At 34.5% G+C, this 25453-nt stretch overlaps 3 protein-coding genes across 6 annotated transcripts; 2 read left to right on the top strand and 1 right to left on the bottom strand.

Moving 5' to 3' along the window:
• Positions 1–6962: 6962 nt before the first annotated feature.
• On the top strand, positions 6963–9976 carry LOC110681779. Its single transcript, XM_021857903.1, has 4 exons — positions 6963–7118; positions 7166–8568; positions 8652–9003; positions 9091–9976. Exons 1-2 carry the CDS (start codon positions 6963–6965, stop codon positions 8360–8362), a joined length of 1353 nt encoding a protein of 450 aa, XP_021713595.1. The 3' UTR covers positions 8363–8568; positions 8652–9003; positions 9091–9976.
• On the top strand, positions 8448–9632 carry LOC110681778. Its single transcript, XM_021857902.1, has 3 exons — positions 8448–8543; positions 8652–9003; positions 9091–9632. The coding sequence occupies exons 1-3, from the start codon at positions 8448–8450 to the stop codon at positions 9630–9632; spliced, it is 990 nt and encodes a 329-aa protein (XP_021713594.1).
• Positions 9977–14367: 4391 nt separating the features above from the next.
• Positions 14368–21329, bottom strand: LOC110682064 (UDP-rhamnose/UDP-galactose transporter 4-like). 4 transcript variants are annotated; one of them, XM_021858282.1, is made up of 6 exons: positions 20916–21329; positions 19696–19934; positions 16483–16667; positions 16194–16394; positions 15284–15445; positions 14368–15012 (listed from the first exon to the last, which is right to left on the bottom strand). In XM_021858282.1, the coding sequence occupies exons 2-6, from the start codon at positions 19820–19822 to the stop codon at positions 14677–14679; spliced, it is 1011 nt and encodes a 336-aa protein (XP_021713974.1). In that variant the 5' UTR covers positions 19823–19934; positions 20916–21329; the 3' UTR covers positions 14368–14676. The 4 variants fall into 4 exon arrangements, with proteins under 4 accessions (XP_021713974.1, XP_021713976.1, XP_021713977.1 ...); XM_021858284.1 differs by lacking the exon at positions 20916–21329 and adding an exon at positions 20119–20259; XM_021858285.1 differs by lacking the exon at positions 20916–21329 and adding an exon at positions 20044–20061.
• Between the last annotated feature and the right edge of the window lie 4124 nt (positions 21330–25453).

Below are 25453 nucleotides of genomic sequence, written 5' to 3'. Positions count from 1 at the left end.
ACTCTTTCTTACTCTTTTAATTGTTCTCTTAGATTTCTTTCTCTTAAACCTTTGTTCTTAATTCTACTCTTAATTCCAGCTTTATTTTGGTAACAATTTCTCTTCTCTTAATCTTAGTTGTTTATTTAATTCCTTTAATCATGTTTTACTTTATTGCTTTGATTAGTCTAGTTTTTACCATGTGTGAGTAGTTCTATTTCTAGGGTTTATGGGGATCCTTAAATAATATGAAGGGGTAATTTATTATTGTTAATTATCAATGCTAGATTAATTTCCTATTGATTGATTTAATGCCCTGTGACTAGACTAGGCCCGATCTTTTATGAATGAGTGTGACAACATTGATTCGAGATTCGACAGATGAGAGTTGAGGTTTAGGTCTAGTTTCAATAGGCAGATTAATTTATAAATGGTTAAGTCGAGATTCCAGAGATGAGATTTAATACTGGTAGATTAATTTTGTGATTATAATACGTAGCGAAAGCCCTTTACAATATGGTTAATTGATGCATTGATGATTGACTATTATTGATTTTTGGTATTGCATGATAATTTCTTATTGAATTGTTTTTACGCTTTACAATTGCGGCTTGTAAAAGTATAGCAATATTGAATTGATGAATCGAGCAGATGTTAATTTGATATTAAAGGCTATTTTCAATAAGGACTTAGATCTAGTAAATTTCGAGAGCCTGTTAGATCTATGTTGATTAATAAATTGCGAGAGCCTGTTAATCATGTTATTTATGCAATGTCAATGATTGATTACTATGTTTTACACTGGAGTATTATTTATTGGTGAACCTATGCCCTAGATCCTTTTATATATTGTTTTCTCCCTATTCTCAATCTTAGTAGTTTAGTTTCTTATTCAAATATACATATTGGTTACTTCATAATCTAGATTATTTTAGTTAATTAGGAATAGAAAGACTTGTTTCCTTGTGGAGATCGACCCTACTTCCCTATCTACATTAGTTAGAGGATTTAGGTATTACTTTTGATTAGGGGATACGACTTTACCCTGTCAGGAATACATCCCGTGGTCTTATAATGTCGTTTGGACCCATATATGATCATTATTTGTTGTCATAAATGTTCGTGCTAGGCTAGAGTTAATGAAATCGGTGCAATTTGTAAACCGGTAAATTGGTCGTTTAAAGGAAAATTGGATGGCTCCACCTACCCAATTGGAGTCCCGGGGATAATTAGGGACCATGGTAAACATTTCGACAATTTTTTTTATTTTTGGGCGAAAATAGTTAAAAAATTCAAAAAATGAAGGTTATTATGCACGTTTTTTGAGAAATTTTGGAGTTTTCGGGGCCAAGTGTCTAAAAGTCTTGAAATTATAGGGAATACATCTTGTGGTCAAATAATGTCGTTTGGAACCATATTTGATCTTTATTTGTTGTCATAAATGTTCGTGGTAGGCTTAAATTAATGAAATCGGTGCAAGTTGTATACCGGTAATTTGGCCGTTTAAAGACAAATTGGATGGTTCCATCCACCCAATTGGACTCGCGGAGGATATTAGGGACCATGGTAAACAATTCGACAATTTTTATTTTTGGGCGAAAAAAAGTCAAAAAATTCCAAAATTGAAGGCTAATATCCACAATTTTTTTAGAAATTTTGGACTCTTCAGGGCCTAGTGTCTAAAAGTCTTGAAATTATAGGAAATACATCTCGTGGTCAAATAATGTCATTTGGAACCATATATGATCATTATTTGTTATCATAAATGTTCGTGGTAGATTGAGTTAATTAAATCGGTGCAAGTTGTAAAACGGTAAATTGGTCGTTTAAAGACAAATTTGTTGGTTCCACCCACCCAATTGGACTCTTGTAGGGTATTAAGGCCCTTGGTAACATTTCGTTAATTTTTATTTCCGATCGAGAAAAAGTCAAAAAATTCCAAAATTGAAGGCTAATATCCACGATTTTTGAGAAAATTTAGAGGTTTCGGGGTCTGTTGAAGAAAAGATTTGAGATACTAGGGGATACATGTCAAGGTCATATTATGTCGTTTGGAACCATATATAATCATTATTGTTGTCATAAATGTTCGTGGTAGGCTTGAATTAATGAAATCGGTCCAAGTTGTAAATCGGTAATTGGTCGTTTAAAGGCAAATTGGTTGGTTTCACCTACCCAATTAAACTCCCGGAGGGTATTAGGGACCATGGTAAACATTTCAGCAATTTTTATTTCCGGGTGAAATAAAGGCAAAAAATTCAAATACTGAAGGCTAATATCCACGTTTTTTGAGAAATTTTGGAGTTTTCGGGGCCCAGTGCCTAAATATCTTGAAATTATTGGGAATACATCTCGTGGTCATATAATGTCGTTTGGACCCATATATGATCATTATTTGTTGTCATAAATGTTCGTGCTAGGCTTGAGTTAATGAAATCGGTGTAATTTGTAAACCGGTAAATTGGTCATTTAAAGAAAAATTGCATGGTTCCACCCACCCAACTGGACTCCCGGGTAGAATTAGGGACCATGGTAAACATTTTGAAATTTTTTATTTTCGTGCGAAAAAAGTCAAAAAAATTCAAAATTAAATGCTTATATCCACGTTTTTTTGAGAAATTTTGTAGTTTTCGAGGCCCAATGTCTAAAAGTCTAGAAATTATAGTGAATACATCTCGTGGTCATATATTGTTGTTTGGACCCATATATGATCATTATTTTTTGTCATAAATGTTCGTGGTTGGTTTGAGTTAATTAAATTGATTCAATTTGTAAACCGGTAAATTGGTCATTTAAAGGAAAATTGGATGGTTCCACCCACCCAATTGGACTTTTGGGGGGGTATTAGGGACCATGTTAAACATTTCGGAATTTTTTATTTCCGTGCGAAAAAAGTCAAAATATTCCAAAATCGAAGGTTTATACCCATGTTCTTTTAGAAATTTCGAAAGTTTCGAGTCCCGGTGTCGAAAAGAAATAAGATTTTAGAGATATATCTCGGTGTCATATAATGTTGTTTGAACCCTAAATGATCATTATATGTTGTCATAAATGTTCGTGATAGGCTTAAGTGAATGAAATTGGTGCAAGTTGTAAACCGTTAAATTGGTCGTTTAAAGGCAAATTGGATGATTCCACCCACCCAATTGGACACCCTGAGGGTATTAGGTACCATGGTAATCATTTCGGCAATTTTTATTTCTAGGTGAATAAAAGTCAAAATATTCCAAACTTGAAGCCTAATATCCACGTGTTTTGACAAATTTTTGAAGTTTCGGGGCCCGGTGTTTAAAGGCTTGAGATTTTAAGGAATGCATCTCATAGTCATATAATGCCGTTTGGAACCATATATGATCATTATATATTGTCAAAAAATGTTCGTGGTAGGCTTGAATAAATGAAATCGGTGCAAGTTGTAATTTGGTAAATTGGCCGTTTAAAGGCAAATTGGATGGTTCCACCCACCCAATTGACTCCCAGAGGATATAAGGGACCATGGTAAATATTTCGGCAATTTTTATTTCCGGGTGAAAAAAAAGTCAAAAAAATCCAAATTTGAAGGCTAATATATATACACACTTATTGAGAAATTTTGGAGGTTTCAGAACCCGATGTTGAAAAGTTTTGAAATTCTAGGGGATATATATATGGGCCATATAATGCCGTTTGGAACCATATATGATCATTATTTGTTGTCATAAATGTTCGTGGTAGACTTGAATTAATGAAATCGGTGCAAGTCGTAAACCGGTAAATTGGTCGTTTAAAGGCAAATTGGATGGTTTTACCTAGGGGTGATAATGAGACTGAGCTATTCGTGAACTGTTCGAGCTCGGTTCGATCAAAGCTCGGTCAAAGCTCGGTTCGATGAGGCTCGACTCGAGTTCGGCTCGGAACCTTAACGGGCCGAGCTGAGCAAGTCAAAGCTCGGCTCGAAAAGCTCGTGAACAGTTCGATTAAAATATATATAGTAAAAAAAAGTTTGATATTTTAAAAAAATATAAAAAAAAATAAGAAATAAAAAAAATAAAATATATATATTCTCATGACTTTTTAGAACCCTAACCACAACTCCAACCTCCAATACCTCACGGCCGTCATCCCCCTCAAAACACTCTACCCTCAAAACACTCTCAACTCTAAACAACCAGATTTCCACAATCCACGAGTCCACATCTACTGCTGTTCATGCTCCACCGCGAATTAGTGTTCTCCGTCATCTATTCACCGTCGTCTACTCAACTATGGCTGGAATTGGAGGTTAGTTTGTTTATCTAACTATGGCTGAAGACAAGTCACATAGATTTGGAAAGAAGACAAGAGCAACAACTTTTTCACTAAGAATTGTAATATTATGGTTTTGTGGAACTTTTAGATGTTTTGTAATATTTTATTTTATATGAATTATTTGTATCTCTTGGAGTTTGTTTAACATTTAGATGATCGGAAATATGCCAAATATTTTAATTAGACAACACATTATCATAATTTATTTATTCTTTTGAATAAAATGCATTATCATAAAATCATTGACTTAAATAAAAAGAATTAAATATTTTTGAAAAAAAAAAACTCAAATCGAGCCGAGCTTTGAGCCGATCCGAACTTGGGTTTGGAGTCTCGAGCTCGAGCCGAGCCCAAGTTTTCAAAGCTCGTCGAGCTTCGAGCTCGAGCCGAACCTCCTTTATGACAAACGAGCTCGAGCCGAGCTTGCCACTATTCGGGCTCGGCTCGAAGGTTTAGCACCCCTAGTACTTTTACCCACCCAATTTGACTCCTGGATGGTATTAGGAACCATAGTAAACATTTCGGCAATTATTATTTTCTGGCGTAAAAAAAAGTCGAAAAAGTCCAATATTGAAATCCACGCTTTTTGAGAAATTCGGGATATTTCGAGAACCTGTGTCGAAAGTTTTGAGATTTTATGTGATACATCTCGGAGTCATATAATGCCGTTTGGAACCATATATGATCATTATATGTTGTCATAAATGGTCGTAGTAGGCTTGAGTTAATTAAATCGGTGCAAGTTGTAAACCGGTAAATTGGTCATTAAAAGGCAAATTGGATGGTTTCACCCTTCCAATTGGACTCCCGGAGGGTATTAAGGACCATGGTAAACATTTCGGCAATTTCTATATCCGGGCGAAAAAAGTCAAAAAATTCCAAAATTGAAGGCTAATATTCACACTTTTTGAGAAATTTCGAATGTTTCGGGGCTCAGTGTCGAAAAGCATTAAGATTTAGGGTATACATCTCGAGGTCATATAATGTCGTTTGGAACCATATATGATCATTTTATGTTGTCAATGTCCGTGGTAGGCTTGAGTTAATGAAATCGGTGCAAGATGCAAACCGGTAAATTGGTCTTTTAAAGGAAAATTGGATGGTTCCACCCAGCCAATTGGACTCCCGGAGGGTGTTAGGGAACATGGTAAACATTTCGGTAATTTTTATTTGGGAAATTCTCATTGGTAGCCTCGTACTTTTGCTTATTTCCACTGGTAGCCACTTTTTATATGAATTATCTGTGGTAGCCTCAAACTTTTTAAATTTTACTTCCGTAGCCATATTTACTATAAAACGTTTACCGGTTTGCCATATTTACTACTGGTAGCCACTTTTTATATGAATTCTCATTAGTAGTCATATTTACTATAAAACGTTAATTAGAACGTTTAACTGGAGTCAAATACTTAACCCATGCATTTATGATCTCTCACTAACTCCACCCACTTGTAACTGAGTCAGTCATAAAACACCAAACCCTTCTTTTTTTTTAGAACAACAAACCCTTTCTCATTTCTTCATCTCATTCTAACATTGCTGGGTATAATTTTGCTTGAGGAAGTCACAATTACAGTAGATAGCACGAAGGAATCATCAATTGCGAACGAAAGATCGATTTAAGGGTAGCTTCATTCCAAGTATGTGTTAGAGAAATTCACAATTACAGTCGATGCTCTGTTATTGTGTGATTGCGTGTAAGTGAGTAATTTGGGTGAAAGTTAGGTTTTTGTTAGTAAAATATGCAAATTAATGGTTTATTTTTGTAAATTGTGTGGTTTAATGTCGATAATTATGTAGATTCAAGATTTATATTTGTTCATTTTGTGGTTTATTTTTTGTTAAATGGGTTAATTATGCAATTTTGCATGTATGTGTTAGGCCTCAAAGTTAGGCGTTGAATTTCATATGCTAGTGAATTTCGTATGTTATTGTTTCATGTTACCTCAAAGTTAGGCATAAATAATGGGTTAGGCCTCAAAGTTTTGCATGTATGCTATTGAATTTTGTATTATTATTGCTTGATGTGGGTAAGTGGTTAGGACTTGTGTTGATTGTTCTGAAATTGGTTGATGTGGGTACGAGCTTACTATGGACATATGAAAGGGTTTCAAATGATTGTTCTGAAATTTACCTCTATGTTTTTTTTCTGAAATTGTACCTTTTCTTTGTCTGATAATAATGCAGAATGAATTACCTAGTGTGCTTAAATTTCAATATAATCGTAGTGATATTGATGTTGTGGTAGATGATGTTGATAAGGTGAACTTGATTGACTTAATAATTGAGTATTGGGAATTAGCTAGGCAAAATGACACACCCACACCCAGAAATCCTAGGTTTGAATATTGCTATAAGATGATGATGTATTAACTTAGGTCAGATGGTCAGTTAATGGAGATGTTTGAAAGGCAGGTTGGTAAGTATGTGATTCATATTTGGGTTGAGGAGGGTGAGGGTAAAACAGATGTAGTACAGGCTGCTTATGAGTTGATGGTTGGGAGGATAAATAAACAACTTAAGGAGCAGTGGAAGGAGGAAGCACTTAAAGCTTTAAATGAACCTAAACCCATCAAAAAACAAGTCATGCCAGTCAATGTTGAACCATCTACCACTTATATTCTTGATGCACAAGCTGAGATAATGGACCTAAAAAATTGGTTCCTAGGAGAAGGGTTGAAGAGGTAGATGAGAGAATGGAGATAGGTAATGAAATTCATCATATGGTACTCTCACCAAGTAGACAGGTTGCAGAAGATGTGCTACATAATCAAGCTGAAAGAGGGAGAGGGAGAGGGAGAGGAGGGAGAGGGAGAGGAGGTAGAGGGGGAGGAGGTTTAGCAGAAGCTATGGTAGGGAGAGGAGGGTCAGGAGAAGGGAGGGGAGTGACCAATCCTAGCATGTTGTTGAACCAATAGTGGTCCTAAGGAGGAGTCCTAGGAAACAATCACAAAAGCAACCTACCCTAGAAATTCAAACCATTCAAACTCTAGTCAACCCAACCCCACAAATTCCAACTCCAATCAACCCAACCCCACAAATTTCTGATCATGGAAATACTTCTGATCAAGTTGGTTCATCTAGGTCTTCTAAGGTTTTTCCTACAATTAAAAGGAAGGTGCCTTTGACAACTGCTAGGAGGAAAGGTCTGCAAGTTTCTGTTAGTGAGGGAAGTAATAGTTTGAGTCAAGGGGTTAAGAGCAGAAGGACAGATGCACTCACTGTTAATTTAGGTGATGATGATCAGAATTTAGTGAGTGATGATGATGATGAGGAAGACAATTATGAACCTGTTGGGGGTGATGAAAATGAGGACAGTGAGGATGAGAGCCTTGATGAAGAAGACCAAGAAGAGGAAGTTAGTGGGGCTATTATTCATGATAATTTTGCTGAGGTATTTGATGATGGCGATGATGATGATAATTACTTCATGAGGTTGTACAGAAATGGAGAGTTATACAAAGATGAGGAATTTGGGAAAATTATTCTTAAGCCTTGGAAATTGTTTACTGACAAGCAGCATTTGAGGGATGTGGTAAGGGATTATTGCATCCAATGTGGTTTTTTTGTGGTAGTTGATAGGGCAACAAACTTGAGGTACACTGTACTTTGCTCTGCTGAAGGATGTGAATGGAGGTTGCATGCATCCAAGCTACCTGATGGGATTACATGGGCTATTAAGTCCATAAAAAATCCCGAGCATACTTGCAGTGGGTTGGATGTAAATAACCCTATGGTTAGTGCTTCATGGGAATCAAGAGTCTTGATTGAAGACATTCGGGCTAATAATGATATTTCTGCCAAATCTGTAAATGCCATTCTATTTCAAAGATTTGGTGTTCAGATGGCTATAAGCACACTATACAGGGTTAAGCATAAGGCATTGGCTGAAATTCATGGCTCTCATGATGAGTCTTATGCTTTTTTACCCAAGTATTGTGAGATGATCAAGTCAACCAATCTTGGGTCATTTGCATTTTGTGCTTGGGTTCAGTTACAGGAGCCTGAAAAACCATTGGTTTTCAAGAGCATTTTCATTAGTTTTAAAGGAGTTCTCGATGGTTTAAAGGCCTGTAGAAGCTTGATAGGGGGGTAGATGGTGCACACCTTAAGGGAAATTATGGGGGTGTGTTGTTGTCTGCAGTAGCTTTAGATGCCAACAATGAGTTGTACCCTTTTGCATGGGCGATTGTATCTGGAGAAGATACCGACAATTGGTGCTTTTTTGTGTGGCATCTGAAGAACATGTTGAAGGATCTTTGAAGAGGGAACAACTGGTGCATAATCTCAGATCGACAGAAGGTCAGCCCCATAATTCATTATATACTTTTGGCTTTTGTTACAATGCATTCATGTACTAACCATTGTGGTATCTGATTATGCAGGGGATTAATTTGTCATTAATTGAGTTATGGAATGAAGCTGACAGAAGGTACTGTTGTAAGCACCTTGTGGCAAACTGGAAGAAAGCATTCCCAGGGCCATTATTGTTTTCTCTTTTCTGGAAATCATGTGGTGCATTCTCACCATTTACCTTCAAGAAAGCCATGGAACAACTTGACAAAGTTAATCAAGCTGGGAGAAAATGGCTATCAAACTTAGGAGATCAGACAAGGTGGACTAAACACAAGTTCAACACTGAGCTAAAGTGTGATGTCAACAAAACAAATTTTGTTGAAAGTTTTAATGCGACTCTGGGACTGGACAGATGTAGGCCCATGTTGACCTTACTTGAAGGTATAACATGCCACTTTCATTAACTTTGTCGCTTTTCAGTTTATGCACACATCCATGAAATGATAGTATGTGTAAATTTGTTTGTAGGGATTAGAAGAAACACTATGGTTAGGATCGCTTCAAGAAGACAACAATGTGAAACTTGGGAGAGGCAAGATATCTGTCCTAACATTGCAAGAAGAATCCAGAAGCTTAGTCATGCAAGTAGGGACTGCATCCCATACATGGCAGGGGAAGGAGAGTATGAAATCCTAACTGGCAAGTCTGTTCTCCCAGTTAGCTTAAACAAACACACTTGCTTGTGTGGAGCTTGGCAGCTAACTGGTATACCATGTAAACATGGTATTAGAGCAATAATTCATTCAAGGTTAGATCCACACTCATTTGTGCATGAGTTGTATTCTGTGAGCAAATACAAGGAAGCTTACAGCTCTGGTATCAAGTCTATCCCAGACGTTGAGCATTGGCCAGAGATTAATATGCCAGAGATCAAGCCACCAATTGTGAAAAGGGCAATAGGGAGACCTTGCAGAAATAGGAAGAGAGCTGATGATGAAGAAAGGAAGGGTAAAAGGGCTAAGACCGTAAAATGCAGTAAGTGTCAGGCATATATGGACACAATACTTTGACCTGCAAAGGAGGTCTGACATTAAAACAAAAGGCAACCACTAGTCATAAGGGAAAGAAGAAACAACCTGCATCCCAACAGTTCAATGCATCCTCCTCCCAGCCAGTAAAAGGAAAGAAGAAACAACCTACATCCTAGCCTTGAATCTGGAGAAGATGTTTGATTATTAAGCCGAAGTAGATTTTTTTTTATTTGTAACTTAACAATGAAGTGTTAACATGTTCAAGCCTTGTCATTTGAATACATAGTATTAGTTAAGTGTGGGTGAATATGATCTTGACTTTTGGAAATTATATTCATGAAATTTATGTTAACAGTTATGGCAGGGTATTAATTTTGGTACTACTCATTTGAATTTTTTTTTTCCACATTATCCTTGAAACACACATAATTTTCTACTCAATTGGAAAATGATTAACAAAAGGTTTTCATTTTATTCATATTTTAAAGCAGCATACAACCTAGTTCTCTTCTCTATTTCACTACAATACATTAGTTCATCAGCACAATAAATAAGGAAGTACATAAAAGTCATTACAACAACATACTTCACACATATCTTCAACCCTTCATTCATGGCAGCACAAACAACAGAGCAAATCCCTTCCCTCCAAATTACAACATCTGAAGATTCCACCCATGAAAAAAATCCACACAGGTTGCACTTGTAGTATGGTCTTTCGGGGTTGCTCCTTGTGTCAGAGATCCTAACATCAGCATTCTTCATTGGATAACAGTTGCATCTTCTCATTTTTACCCACTGTTCAGCCATAACCATAAAAGGGGGAAGGAAAAGAAAAGAAGAGAGGATGGAGGCATAAAGATTGAAGGTATGGGGTGTTTATTTATGGTGGGAGGTCTAGTTGCATTTTGGTGGAAAACTTTGGAGCCAAAAAAATAAGTAAAATATAACCCTAGTTAGTGTATAAACCGTGATTCATTAAAATTAACGTTCTAATTAACGTTTTATAGTAAATGTGGCTACAGAAGTAAAATTTAAAAAGTTTGAGGCTACCAAAGATAATCCATATAAAAAGTGGCTACCAGTGGAAATAAGCAAAAGTACGAGGCTACCAATAAGAATTTCCCTTTATTTTCGTGTGAAAAAAAGTCAAAATATTTCAAAATTGAAGATTGATATCCATGCTTTTTGAGAAATCTTGGAGGTTTCAGGTAGAGTTGTCAATTCGGGTAAACGGGTCAGGTTTGGGTCGGTAAGAGTGGCTCAGGTCAACTCAGGTCCGGTCAATTTGGATTTATTCCATTACTTATGCGGGTCGGGTTTGGGTTGGGTCATGCTTTAGTTGGGTAATGTCGGGACATACTTCTTATCGTATTTGGGTCGAGTTAATTACAGGTTGGGTTACATTCGGGTCGGGTGAACAATACGTCGGGTTTAATTCGGGTTTTCACAAGTTAAAACGGATTAGGGTAATTATCGGGTTCGATTCAAGTCAATAGTTTGCGGGTTATGATCAGGTTGGGTCATTCTCGGGTTTGAGTCGGGTTCGATTCAAGTCAATAATTTGCAAGTTACAATCAAGTCGGGTCATTTCTAAGTGAGGTCAAATTCGGGTTCAACTAACTATAAATAGATAATTATTATTTTTATCAAGCTAATTATTTCCTTTGACTATAATATATACGACAATATATTAGAGAACTATAGTTTATAATTTAGGAAGATAATTATCTCCTTTGACCATACAACAAAAATATACTATATTTAACTCTTAAATTTGAGGATGATGCTCCTTTTCTTTTGCTGGCTTGGACCGATTTGGTCTCCCTAGACAAAATTCTTTGATCTACAATAATAAGGTCTGGTAAAATTCGGGTCGGGTCGATAACAAGTCGGGTTAAATTTGGGTCAGGTCAATAACAAGTCGGGTTGATTTCGGGTCGGGTTTGTAACTGGTTGAGTTAAATTCGGGTCGAGTTAGGAACGAGTCTGGTTGAATTCAGGTCTGGTTAGTAACAAGTCGGATTAAATTCGGATTTTGACTGGTTTAAACGGGTTTGGGTCAATTTTGGTTCAAGTCGGGTTTGGTTCATGTCAATAATTTACGGGTTACATTCGGGTCGGGTCATCTCCAAGTCAGTTCATGTTCGGGTTCGGGTCTCACATACTCGGGTCAACTCGGGTCTAGGGTTGGTTTCAGGTCGGGTTTGGTCACCATTTTTTCGGGTTCAGATGAGTCGGTAATAATCGGGTTTGAGTCGGTATTTCGGATCGGGTCAACTTTTGATAGCTTTATTCACTACTCTATATGATTTCTAAAAAAGCTCAAAATTGGTGAGTGATTATAAGGAAAAATGATTAAAGATAATTAGAAAACTTAGGTTTGAAAGACATAGGGCCTGTTCTCAGTGACTGAACTCAGCTGAACTGAACTGAGCTGAACTGAACTGAAATGAATATTTTATAAGAGAAGGAAATTAGGAGCTGAACTGAACTGAACTGAACTGAACTGAGCTGAGATGAACTGAACTGAACTGAATTTCAATGTAAGAGAACAGACCCATATTGTGTATATATTGCCATCCTATGGGTTAAAATTTCCAAAAGTAAAAATGTTACACAACCGGAGTTTAAGTTTTTTTTTTTTTTTTTTTTCAAATACTGTAAATCACAGCATTAAAATTGAAAAGGATTAGAACATTTTAAAACAGGTAAAATATATGCATTCCGGGTTAAATACTTAAATTCGTATCATAGTAGTATTTAAAATTATGATTATATTCTTTCAAAAAAAAATATGATTATATAGGTAATTATGTTGGTTGAAAAGAAAGGGTGTGGGGTTAAGAGGGCTTTCATTTGGTCATCTTTGTTTTTAGCAAAGTCAAGTACAAAATCTTTAGGAAAAAAAAAGGAGATAACAAGGATTAAGAATCAAAAATCAATGATGCCACACGAGAGCTTAATATTAGACAATTAGAGGAGCCTTCAATTCGACCCTACCATTTTTTCATAATTATTTTACGTGTATAAGATAATTGGGAGAGATGGAATGAGTTTGCCTTTTAGGTTGCACATAATTTTGGGCTTTTTAGCTATGCTTTTTGCTAGTTTTTACCAAACAATGATTTTCCCATCCTTCTTCCCCAACTCCCATTCTCGTTTGGCACCCAACAACAATCAACATAACATCATATGTTAACGTTGGGTCCACCACGTCAATAATAATACAGGTATAAAATTATAACCTCTCTTATATATTCGACTGTACGATACACTTAAGACTATTTTCGTACATTTATATAAATAGGGTTTTAAATGAGTAAATAAACAAATGATAAACAAATCTGTGTACGTCGTGTGGTATCATAGATCGTATTATAAACGTTCGTTAGATGAGTGGGACCATATTTTTTAGGGACTTCATGTTTTGCTTTTGAGATATTGTCTTCAAGCCCAAACTATTTTAAAGTCTCTTCATTTTTTTTACTACTCTTTGGTGATTATGATAAGGTATAATTGCATAAAAGGCCTATGATGTTATATGTTAGATGGGTTGAAGACCAAGTTTAGGTACGATCATATCTCATTAATGGTAAGTTATTAACATCTGATCCAATCTTATATTTTCTATTTCTCTTCATTAATAGTAGTATAACACATGAATATGAAGTACTCTTGTACGGTACCGTAATGCCTAAGCCCCCCTATAGCCTAGAGGTGTCGAAAAATCGGGCCGGACCGAGTCTTAATATCTCATGCCCAATCCTAAAAATAAAAAAAATAAAAAAAAATAGAATTATCCAAACCCGTTCTATTTTCGAGCCGAACTTATGTTGATCAACTCGACTCTAACCCCTAGGTTGAGTGGAATGATCTACTTTCACAAATATGTTACAGAATAACTAATAATTAATTAATTATGGATTACATTCACTACTCACTACGGAATAGTATATTTTTTTCTCTACTTTTTTATTTTACTTTGCACAAAGGGAGTAATTGAAGTTACAACATCAAAAACTCATTTTGAACTCATAGTAACTAGAGTAATAATGATTCGAGGTAAGCATAGACTTAAGTTTTTGATATACTCATCATTCACTGTAAAAAAAAAAAAAAAAAAAAAAAAGGGAACCAATAACAAAATATAAAAGTATATCTTAAGTTAGGCAAAGTATTAATGTTTTACTGCTCCTAGTTTATTTGAGCAAATAATTGAATGTACAAAATGAAACAGGTAAAAGAAAGGACCACTACCATAAGAAGTATATATCTGATAGACATTACTCTTTATAAACGACATTTCCATCATCCTACTACATACTCTTGCATTTACTGCTATGAAAATGGCCGGTCCATCATCTACTACTGGCTAGTATTTTATTTGTTCATACCCTACCTTCTTTATTTCACAAAACCATGCTCATGTACATTTCAGTTTTCTCATTAATGCAAATTCCCCTATGCCTATGGATCTATTACGGACCAACACCAACCTTTATACGACACCCGACACCCGACACCCTCTCCGGTCATGTAACTGTAACATATGAATTACGTTTGCATCAATATTACCCCTCGACGATGCCTCTAGGTAACACTTCCGGTGTATAAATGTATCTTATATGGCAACTAATGAAGCAGACACACAGCCTTACATTAGTGGTAGTCTGGTAGATAGATCGACGGGGCATTTGATTTGGTCCATTATAAACCTCAACGCTAAAGTCTAAGCAAATGTTCAGCTCCATTACGGATAGAGGATAGAAGATAGAACCGCAACCACAAGGTTTAACTATGTCATTAGAATTCAAGAGAACCAAAAGAACATCTGAATATTTGATTAGTTTTGAAATGCTAATCTGTTCACAAAACAATGGAGGTATTCATGCTATATATCTGATCTTCACTATATAGTCTATAATATTAACGGTATAAAATTACGGAGAAAAATAAAATTAAGAGCTATAACATGAAAAACTATAAAGGATGTATGAAAAATTCTTGAAGACTTGTTCCTCATCAGCCGTTTTCTCTAGTGTGCCATATTTATTTGTTTAGTCTGAGCCTCAGTAAAGATCTATACCTTCCCATTGGGTTCATTGGATTCAGCCCCTAGTAACTTGTCAAGATCTTGTGTCTCCGCCTCAGAGACTGGAGGGGACCAGCGCTCCTTTCCTCCGGGTTTGGATGAAGCATTGCCATACCACATCATTCCCAAGATTGCAATAATCATGCCCAAAACAACGTGCCAGTTGAGACCCTCTTTGCCGAAGAAAGTGAATCCCATGACCAAGACAAAAATAGTCTTCATGTGACCAAGTACTTGGAAGGTCACAGCTGAGAATCTACCGATGCAGATAAACTGGCTCAGGTTGGTGCCGATTGCAATGGTACAGGACAGTATAATAAAGAACTGCAGAAACAAGCAATTAACATAATTAGGATTGTAGAAAACCGGCAGTAACAGATGAGCAGCAGCTCACAAAAAGATCTCGTTAAAAGTAGTGTACAAATTAGCATTAAAAGAAAATAAAGGATATGAGTTGAGAGCTTGTAAGTGTCTAAAACATAAATTAGTGTCACCGCAAGTAACATGAGATATACAAGTTTCCTCTCATTTGAAGAGCTACAATGGAAGCCAAAAGGGCACAAATTTCATGTAAACACACATCAAAATTACTTACCAAAGATACTGAACTGTAAGGATAAGCATCAACTCTTTGACCAGTCAGCCAATGATCAAGAAACGGCCCCACAATAAGCAGGGAAGCAGCCTGTACTGGAGCAGTGCGGCCCAATAGATTGAAAGAACCGATAGAATACTTGCGTTGTAGATGATGTACATACTGCAGAAGATAACAAAATCAACATAAGAACATGCAAAACAAGAAAAAGATGATGTTTTTCAGTGCAGAAGCAGCAGTAGTTTAGTTGGAAAAATCATAAGAGACATGAAGAAACAATAATGCTAATGGCTGAAATGGAGATTGAACTTGCTTAAAAAACTGAAGAACATGCCAGTGAGGTTGATAAAAGTTAAAGCTTGCAAATCTATCATTTAATAAGGGGGGATTAGAAGAATAAGCCAAGGATTATTCATAAAAGCATACATCTGGACCTCCCCCAGTTGTGGTATTAGGAACAAGATCTAGACTTCCCCCAGTTTTGGTATTAGGAACGAGCTGTTCTCATACGTAATTGATTATTCACCAAAATAAAACTCTAAAAGACACAAGTCAAGGAATTGGATATGCCAACAACAAAAGTTTACATAAACCACTATCTGTTCAGTATCACTGTAAAATTCTAAGATATTGGGTTATCCAAGAACCTTGTCAATTTATGGAGAATCAGAACCAGTATTTTCAAGAGTTAAGACCTCCATTTTCTTAAACTGGACTACTAGGACTATTATAACTGTATATTGAATCTAATCATCCAAACTTTATCATACTATCTCTGGAATCTCATAGCCCAAAAACTGGCATGGTAGTAAAACCAAATAAAAGCCAACTAGAGATGACAAACTAGCCGGCTCTCATAAACAAACAAGTCATGCAGCAAAACACAGAATAATTAGTTTTTAGAGCTTACGTATTGTTGCAGAGAGGTACTCCAAACAGCCACAAAAGCGGCAATGAAACCCTTGCCATTGACACTAATGTCTGTGACAGTGCAGACTCCAACCCCAACTAGCACTAATAAAATACTAAGCTTCGTATCCCTAGAGTACCGCACCTTGTCCAATGCTACCTCAAGAAAACAGGACACTGGGATCATACTCAGCTTGGCAATCTGAAAGATGAGGCAAACACATTACTTTTAAGTGCTAAAGTTTGGCATTGTATATTATCAATTCAGTTTGATGGAAAGCTTTACTGACCTGATAAAATCCTACAGAATTCCACATCAGACTCACGTTCATTCCAACAATGGAGAAGTTTGCAAAAAGAACAAACTTCAGAATATCCGAAAACGGAAGTTGTGTAGGCTGGATATAGCCCAGCCAGCGGAACGTAGAAGTCATGAGAGTGGTTGTTAGAAAATGGAGACCAGTCAATGTGGTTGCTGCATACACAAAAAGGTCCACCAGTTAAGCATATTAGTAAAAAAAAACAGCATCACAATTACATTATAAAACCTTCAAGCAGAAATACTGTCACAAATTTTCATAATAAATAAATTTGTAAAATTGAAGTTGCAGAATTCACTGGTACACCTAACACCACTTGAATGGTGATAATTGATTGAAGCTTAATCTATGTCAGTGCTAGGGAAGAGCTTGGCTACATAGAGCCTTAAGTCAAGTATCAAATGCTGATATTATCTCTTTACAACCTAAACCCATATGGTAACAGCTTGGCTTAAGACACCCTGGAGATGCGACAACGCCGCAAGGCCTTTTGGGGTTTCCTCATAGTAATGACATATAGATTCCAAGGAAAGTTCCATCCTATATGACAATTAGCAAGATGAAGTAGCCCACCAACCCATTATGTAGGTCTTCTCTTCTCCAAATTCCAGTAATGACATATTAGAAATACTACTGAGAAGCAAGTTGAAGCTACCCAGTATGGCAGTGTTAACATCACACAACCAGCAAAGGGTATTCCAATTTTGATGATAATAATGTTGAAGCCAAAATCTATAATGTCAATTCAAAGAGTTAAGAGTGTTGGAAACTCATTAACTCATATTGACTAAAGGGTCAGCAACAAATCAATGAAAGTTACACTATTGAAGTCCAAAAGGCTATGCAACTGCCGGAGAGGACCTAAGACCCTAAGGGCACATGTTTCTTCCTTCTGCCCCATTCTCCTATTTCAACCTCCTTTCTTTCCTCAATATCCCCATTTGTGCCTTTTTCCCGGGCTTACTTGAGCTTCCTTTCTTCTCTTCACTGCAAGCCAGGCTTAACTCCTACTTCCAACCCTATTCTTGAACAAGAATCCTGTATTCCCTGGCCCACTCTCACTTCCCCGTGTACTTCAGTATAACTCTTTACTTTGGCCTACCACAAACTTTGATAAAACATAATATTGCAATTCAAATATGACCTTCATTAAAAAAAAAAAAACCTGATTGTTCAAAATATATATTTCCACTTCTTCCCAAAATGTTACTTATTTCTGCTGAGAAGTTCTCTCAACAACATAACATCCACCAGACAGCAGTTCAGTTCAGTGTCAAAACCTTTATTGATCAATGTCTTCTGGGTGTTATTGGTTTACTCAACCCAATATCTACAATGTGCATCGCTTACATTGAAAATTCAAGATTAGCCTGTAAAATGAAAGTGAGGCTCTTGTCATGCTAAGGCAAATATCTAAATCTTACACACCAAAGTGAAAATTGAGGAGGAAATATTTTACCATATACTTCCTTCCACAGTCAGTTTAGTCCCTGAAATTGAAAATGGAAGCCCAATGGCCCCCATCAATTGTCAAATCGTTGGCAGATGCCAATAGGTGGTGCAAGCTGCCACCAATTTCCTAGTCAGCATTTCAGAAGTTTTGCAAACACATCAAGTGTTTCACAAAGTAAAACATCAAAGCGGAGCCTTGATCGAGTTAGTTTAAGTGCTGGCTAGCTTTATGCTGCTTCGAAGTTCAAGAGTCAAGAATTCTCAACTCTGCTTCTGCCCAATAGAAGACCAGGTCACATGAAGCTGTGATGCGCAATTCCCCGGTGCCTCGTATAGGTACCATACTCAAATGTTAGCCTAAGGTACAATAAGTCTTTCAAGGAGTACCCATCTGACTTGTGGAGCATCTTCAGTACTGCAGATTTCAAATAAGAGGTCTAGCTCCCAGCACCACAGTATAGGTGGCTCATCCCCCCAACAAAAGTAACAACGTCGTAAACTGAGTGTCTCTCTTCTACCCAGTATTATTACCTGTTAAACACTCTAGTCTAGTACATTGTTTGCACCAACACTGTCATGTCAAGAATCCATCCTCATGCTCTGTAATTTAAATGAACCAGATTGAACTTTTCCGAAATAATATTTGGACTTAAATTGTTTTAATCTAAATCTAGACCAAATTTTCACAACAAAACTCAATACAATCTAGATCAAATAATTTTCTTTTACATAATTCTGATATCAATCAAAAGGTAATCCAAAATAAAGTCTGCTTATCATTTTGGCTAGAACTTGCCCACATTCAGCCCTATAAAACCCATACTTAGATTCAAAATTGAGAAAACCCTACCAGATGATCACGATTTGACAGTTTGACACTGATGAAAGACAAAATTTTACCCTCTTGTGAATAAATAAATCATCGAGATTAAACTTAAGTATGTTTCTAAGATTGAGACCGAGTCCAATTTGAAAATCCAATCAGGTATTGGAAAGTTGAGTCCGCGTTAGCAATTCAGGCTTGATTGAAATTGAACATCAGCCAATCCATATTCTATTAACTTACACATCTACCCTCAACTAAAGTAAAAGAGTTTATGCTGGCAAATTACTCACTAATCCTCAAGTACTCTTCTTTGATACAAAGTACTTGAGAAGGAAAATAAAGTCAGGCAGGGAGGAGCAAACAAACAATTATCCTGTATTCTTAATTTCATTTGTATTAGCAGCTTATAAATCTCCTTCATATACAGTAACATTATCATAGATCTCAAGATTTGTGATTGATAAAGTTAAACTATGTGCATTTGGAATTTTGGATTCCTAAACCTCATCAATGGCAAGACCCATCAATTAAAATTGAAATAAAAAGTAAAATGCTAAAAAAATACAAAACTCTGAATTATTAACAAGAAACAATAATACAGTTTCTTGAACACAGCCATTTGGAATTACAAGGAAGGCATTAATTTGGAGAATTTATTTCCTATTAATAAATCAACATATTAAATTGGAGAGTTTCCTTCCCATTAATAAATATCAAATGTTACTGTAGGTGGTATGCCAGTGATCACGTCATAAAAATTAAATCTCAACCAACAACTGAATTATGAATCATGTTAAGCAGAAAGCAAAAGGTCAACCATTTATAGATCATTAGCAAAGATAAAGAGGATATGCTAGCAAGAAAATCATACAAAAAAGGTATAATTAAAAACTGTGAATCCTCACCAAAAGTGAATCCATAATTTGCCATCAAGGCCTTGTTAACAATGATGATCCCCACTGAAGTGACGACATTAAAAAACCATGCCCCTGCATCAAGAGCGGCTTTCTTATCACCCTTACTCGACATCATAGGAAGTCACTGCTACAGAGACCTTAGTGCCGCTAAAGAGCCGTTTATCCTGACCGAAAAAACGCCAGATAAACAGCCCGAAAACTAATCCAGATGATAGCTGCAACTCCTCCTGTACACTATCTCAACATTAGAAAGGATGCCTTACAAGATCTGAATGAACTTGAAATCGACAATAAAATTACAAATGACAAGTTATGCAAGACACGCTCACAACTCACAGATGTGAAATATAGTTATGCAAAGCAACCCAGCTTATAAAATTGACAGAGATTGACTAGTCAAAAAGAACCCACCTTTGAATTAGTACAGTAGTATCAAAAATATGCAGTTGATGATGAAGTATTCATTAAAAAAAATTAAGCAAGAACAATTAAATATATAAATAAAAGTCTCCTCTTAACGTCTCAAAGACTAAAAGGGCCCTCCTACCTTGTTGATCTAGAATAATTATGGTAATGCACCCCCAATAAAATAATCAACAAACTGGATCTTACATTACCTTCATAATTAACTACATTATTATTGTTACTATTATTATTAAAAATTTATATTATCAACCTATGATTCATTACCATATAAAAGAATATTTTCACAAGCAACAAACCCTTTTCTTTCCATGTTATGTCAGATTATATTATTTAATTCACCCATAACATGGCACAACCTATAAACACAAATTATTTTAGATCATCATGCTGGAAACACTAAAATACAATCTCAACTTTGTCCCTTTTTTAATAAAAACAAATAATGGGAAACTTCTAACAGGGTCAAATTTCAAAAATCAACTATACTTCATATATTACCCAGAAAATATTTCCACAATTCGTGTTAATTATTTCTAAGCAGTAATTTAATTATAGTTTCGAAATTTTCTGGGACACAGATCAATTTTTATTCAACCCCAACTAATCATTGTACCAAACAAAAACCCAGAACTTTAAAATACAAAAACAGCAAAATCCAGAAATGTAGAGTCTAAAACAACAAAACCCAGAAAAGGAATACCATAAAACAACAAAACCCATAAATGTAATACCAAAAATCAACAAAACCCAGAAAGTAAAATCTGAAATTGCATAGAGCATACCTTTGATTGCAGTAAGAATATGAGACAGAATTTGATAAAAGAAGGCTAAAAAGTAGAAGAAAGAGTAAGGTAGAGTGAAATAGTGAGAGAAATAAGATTTCAATGGAGATTCTATGATTAATATTTGTGGGAATTAAGGGTTTTGTAATCGCCATTAAAGTGGGTTAGGAAGAGACGTAGATTGGAAGAGAGAGAGAGTGAGGAGGTGCACAAGTTTTGTGTTTTCAATCTTTTCATGGTTTTTTGGGGTTTACTTTTATTTTTAAAATTTAAAAAAAAAAAAAAAAACAAATTGAATTAATTTTCACTTTTTTTTTTTTCTTGATCTTGAGAAGTTTAGAGTTGAGAATTTCACAATTTTATAAAGAGGTTTGTATAATTTCACAATTTTTTTTGTTGAGAATTTCACAATTTTATAATGAGGCTTGTAATTGATAAATATGTTTTATAATGGGATTAACCAAACAATTTTGAAGTTGTATAAATTGGACTAATTGTATGTTTTAAAATTTTGGAATGATGAATTAAAGACCTTTAATGCTTATAGTTATTATTTATTGAATTAATTTATGAGGCCAAAAGTTGTGGCAAGTTTTAGGGTGGGGTTACAAAAAGTTTATTCCTTTGCTTTCATTATTAGTTACTTAGATTTTTAAGTCAAATCAACATGTGAGATGAAAGCATAGAGGAGGAGTTTATAAGTTAAAATACAAGTTAATTATGTGTTTTAACTCTTAATTAATGGTCTTTTTCATAAATGATCTTGGAATCAATTGTGATGAGAATTGTGTTGGGTTTGTGGAGTTGCCACAATAAACATATATGTTATGTATGTGCCTAATTTAGGTAAGGTAACATCTAATCCCTATATTTTTCTTATGTGTGCTTAATTTGGGTAGTTTGTTGGGATTGATTTTTATGAGATTGGATTATATAAATTGAAAAACTTTAGTGGGAGTTTTGGTTGAATGTTGACGGTTGTTAAATCAACTTTCAATGAGTTTTATTTTTTACATTTCATTATATTAGTACACAAGGAAGTGATTGGAAAGTAAGAGATAGAGAAAATCCGAAAAAGGTGAATCTTAATTAGATAATAACAAAAGTACTTAAAATTATAATTAGTGGACCAATAGTGTAATGATACGTGCTAAAGAGGTAAGTAAATGAATAAACAAATATGATTTTCATGTCTTAATGTAAAAAAAAAGGTGGGATCTTTTATATTTTGTATATATTAGAAACAAATAACCGCCGAGATAAATATATAGTGAAATATTTGTTTGAAACAAATTTAGTACAGAGTATTACAAAACTATGGGAGTGTGTATATTAAGTTACATACCCTACAGAGTAAAATTTTACCTCAAGATCCCAAGTAAGCTAGATTAGTTTTTCATAATTGTCATCTTCTAATAAATAATTTGCATGTTTATGCACATAAATATATTCACATATACTCATCCCCAAAACCACCAACTTTGTTCACATGGATGCATATGTGCAAACTCACACATATGCTTTAAATGGTGTTTGACCTAAATTACTTTGGTATTTATCCAATCAATTAAGGGAGAAATTAAAAGAGGTATGGAGCTCACGAAGTTGTTTTCTTAGTGAAGTAAACGATGATTAAATTAATGATGTTTGTTAATGGAGTCGAATATTCGGTTAATGAAGAATATATTTTATTCTTGTTTTTTATAAGTTATTTCCACCTAACATATATTCATGGAGATTAACTATGTGTGGTTCCATTGCATGTAATTTCAACGTAGTTTGATTTTTGATTTTAATTTCATAATTTGACCAATAAGTTTGGCAATGTATATATCAATGAATATATTTCATAATTTATTTTAATTTGGGTAAATGAAAATAGTGCCATAGGCGTCGGTTGTGACTAAGAAATCATACATGGTTTAAAATTAATTGTGTTCACTTTATACGCACGGTTATCTATTATGTACACACCGAAGGTATTTATAAAGACTAAAGTTGTTTTATTACCCAAATGATAGTTTCACACCAATAGAAATTCTAAAGGTGCAAGAATGTTTATTTATGTCAAGGCAATTTTAATGTTGTGTATGTTCACTTGTTCAGGATAAAAGAAATTAGGATAATTGACATTTGCTGCAAAAAAAAAAAAAAAAAAAAATAAAAAAAATTGCTAGTTTTGAGGTAATAATCTTAATTACTACTTCCTCCGTTCTATTAATATTGCAACAATGGACTTTTTACACTATTCATCACTCTTGTTTGACCATATAATATGATTTATACGTTAAGCAAAATACTCAAGTGAGATCTTGTTGGTTTCGTCTTATAAAATACTTTCACAATATCAACTTTATATAATTTTTACTCTTACAGAACTATAGATATTTAGCATATAAAATGTGTTTTGGGATGCATAATTTCCTCCTTGTTGCAATATTAACAGAACGGAGGAAGTACAACTTGATATGCTACAATAAGAACACAATTCACATTTGCACCCAAAAAAAAAGAAAAAAATACAGAGAGAGAAACTAAAAGATAAAAATTCACTAATTTTAAGTGATGTTTTAATAGGCTTTACAATTAAAAGTTGTACTAATATGTATATGACTTTTTCAATTAACAATTAAGGATATTAAGAATTAATTTAGCTTATTGATCAATATGTTAAATCGAAATAGAACAATTAAAATAACGAAAGAATTCAAAGTCTTTATTTAAGATTGATTTGAACTGAATTAAACCGAAGTCCAAAATAACCTATACAATCTAGCTCCCTAATTCAAAAATGGGCATATGCCAACCTTAGGAATCTTCTAGAAAGACAATACTTACTAGTATCACTTTATCACACAACCTTCGAATCGGTGTCGGCCTATTCCCAAAATACCCCACCGCATTAAGGCCTCTTTTTAATGTTTTAGTTATGAGTTATCCCACATGCCCTCCCACTTATCCGATCCAAAGCCAGCACTTCAGCCCCTCCTCCTTCCCCATTTGGCCAATTACTATTTTTTGTCAACCATTTCTCGTCGCCAAATGGCAATCCGTCATTGATCAACAATACTCGCCTCCTAAATAATTGATGTTAAAGCCGTCCTCCCAATAAACCACACCTGTTATAATACGATTGACGGAGAAAGCCAATTAGTTGTCTATTTTGCAAAATCACAACCTCCCACTTAATTTTATTTTTAGTGAAGTATATATAATAGTTCACATTACACCAAGTGATCTAGATTTATATTACTGTATCAATGTGTAAACATAATTAGACGATATTCATAACCTATCTAATTATTCAACAAAAACTAGTGTGCACGACCTATATATATCAGTAATGTAAAACTACTTCATATAACACATGAGGTAATGTGTAATTCTTACTCAAAAAGTCAAGCTACAACAATTGGATCAAAATTATTTACATCCTTTATTTCTATATTTCAAATAAATTCTCTTTAATTTCAATTATATAATTTATATTTTATTAGATATTTTCCACAATTTTTGTAGGGTGGTCGATGAATTTTTTATTCTAGCTTGTTTTTATAAATAGATCTAAAAAAGAATGAAATGTGTAAGCTTGTTTTGAGCGTCGGCGTTGAGAAATGAAGATCTAGTAGCATCTTGTTTTGTATTGTCATTGTTAATAACAAGACAAAACACAGTGCCCTAATAATTACAATATCTTGTAACGTATACGTATTAGTTTGGTGAATTATAATAAAGTCATTAATTGAGGTTTTGAGGGATAATTTATAACTCTAGTATTCAAAATTTGAGCAATTATCATGAAGTAAAGGAAAATTATTTTAATATTATGTCTTAACAATTTTGAGTTTGTGATGGAGAAGTAACAATATTAAATTAGATGAAGGGATAAAGCAATCCATAAAAGAAGTAATGAAGTTGAAATATAATATTCCTTATGTTCATATATATTAAAATGTGGTAAGTAGTTATTTTCATCATTGTCATGTTGATACCGACTCAGATCACTCTTTAGATTAGATCATGGACACATGTGTACGATGCTCAATGTTGATTAAAAAAGATGATATAATATAAGAAAATCTAACGCTGATGATTTAAAAGAAAAAATTATGTCGTTGTGTCAATTTGCTAACCTTGTCGTCTCATACGATGTCACTATTCCATATATCTGTTTTTTAAAAATTTTAAAAGAGTTCCAACTATTTGTTTGATCCAATTACAAATTATAAAAATTGAATATGTATTAAATTAAAATCTGATCCATTAAAAAAAATATATATATAATCTGATATATTCATGTATTGAGTATAGTCATGCTTGAAATTCCTTAAAGTTATGAAATTATAAAAGAATTCTCATTTAAATATTATAACTTTTTTCCCTCTCAAATGTACATTTTTTTAAAGATTTTGTAACATATCCCGTATTCCTTTTAATATTTAGAACAAGTAATACTTAATTAATATATATATTTTTAATTTTCCACTATTGTAAATTCTAAAAAATCAGATATTTCGTAATTTTAAAACCATGTACGA

This window comes from Chenopodium quinoa, unplaced genomic scaffold (assembly GCF_001683475.1).
Source record: "Chenopodium quinoa cultivar QQ74 unplaced genomic scaffold, ASM168347v1, whole genome shotgun sequence".
NCBI lineage: Eukaryota > Viridiplantae > Streptophyta > Magnoliopsida > Caryophyllales > Amaranthaceae > Chenopodium > Chenopodium quinoa.
Note: the sequence above shows the minus strand (reverse complement) of the source record. Positions and strands in the feature narration are given on the sequence as shown.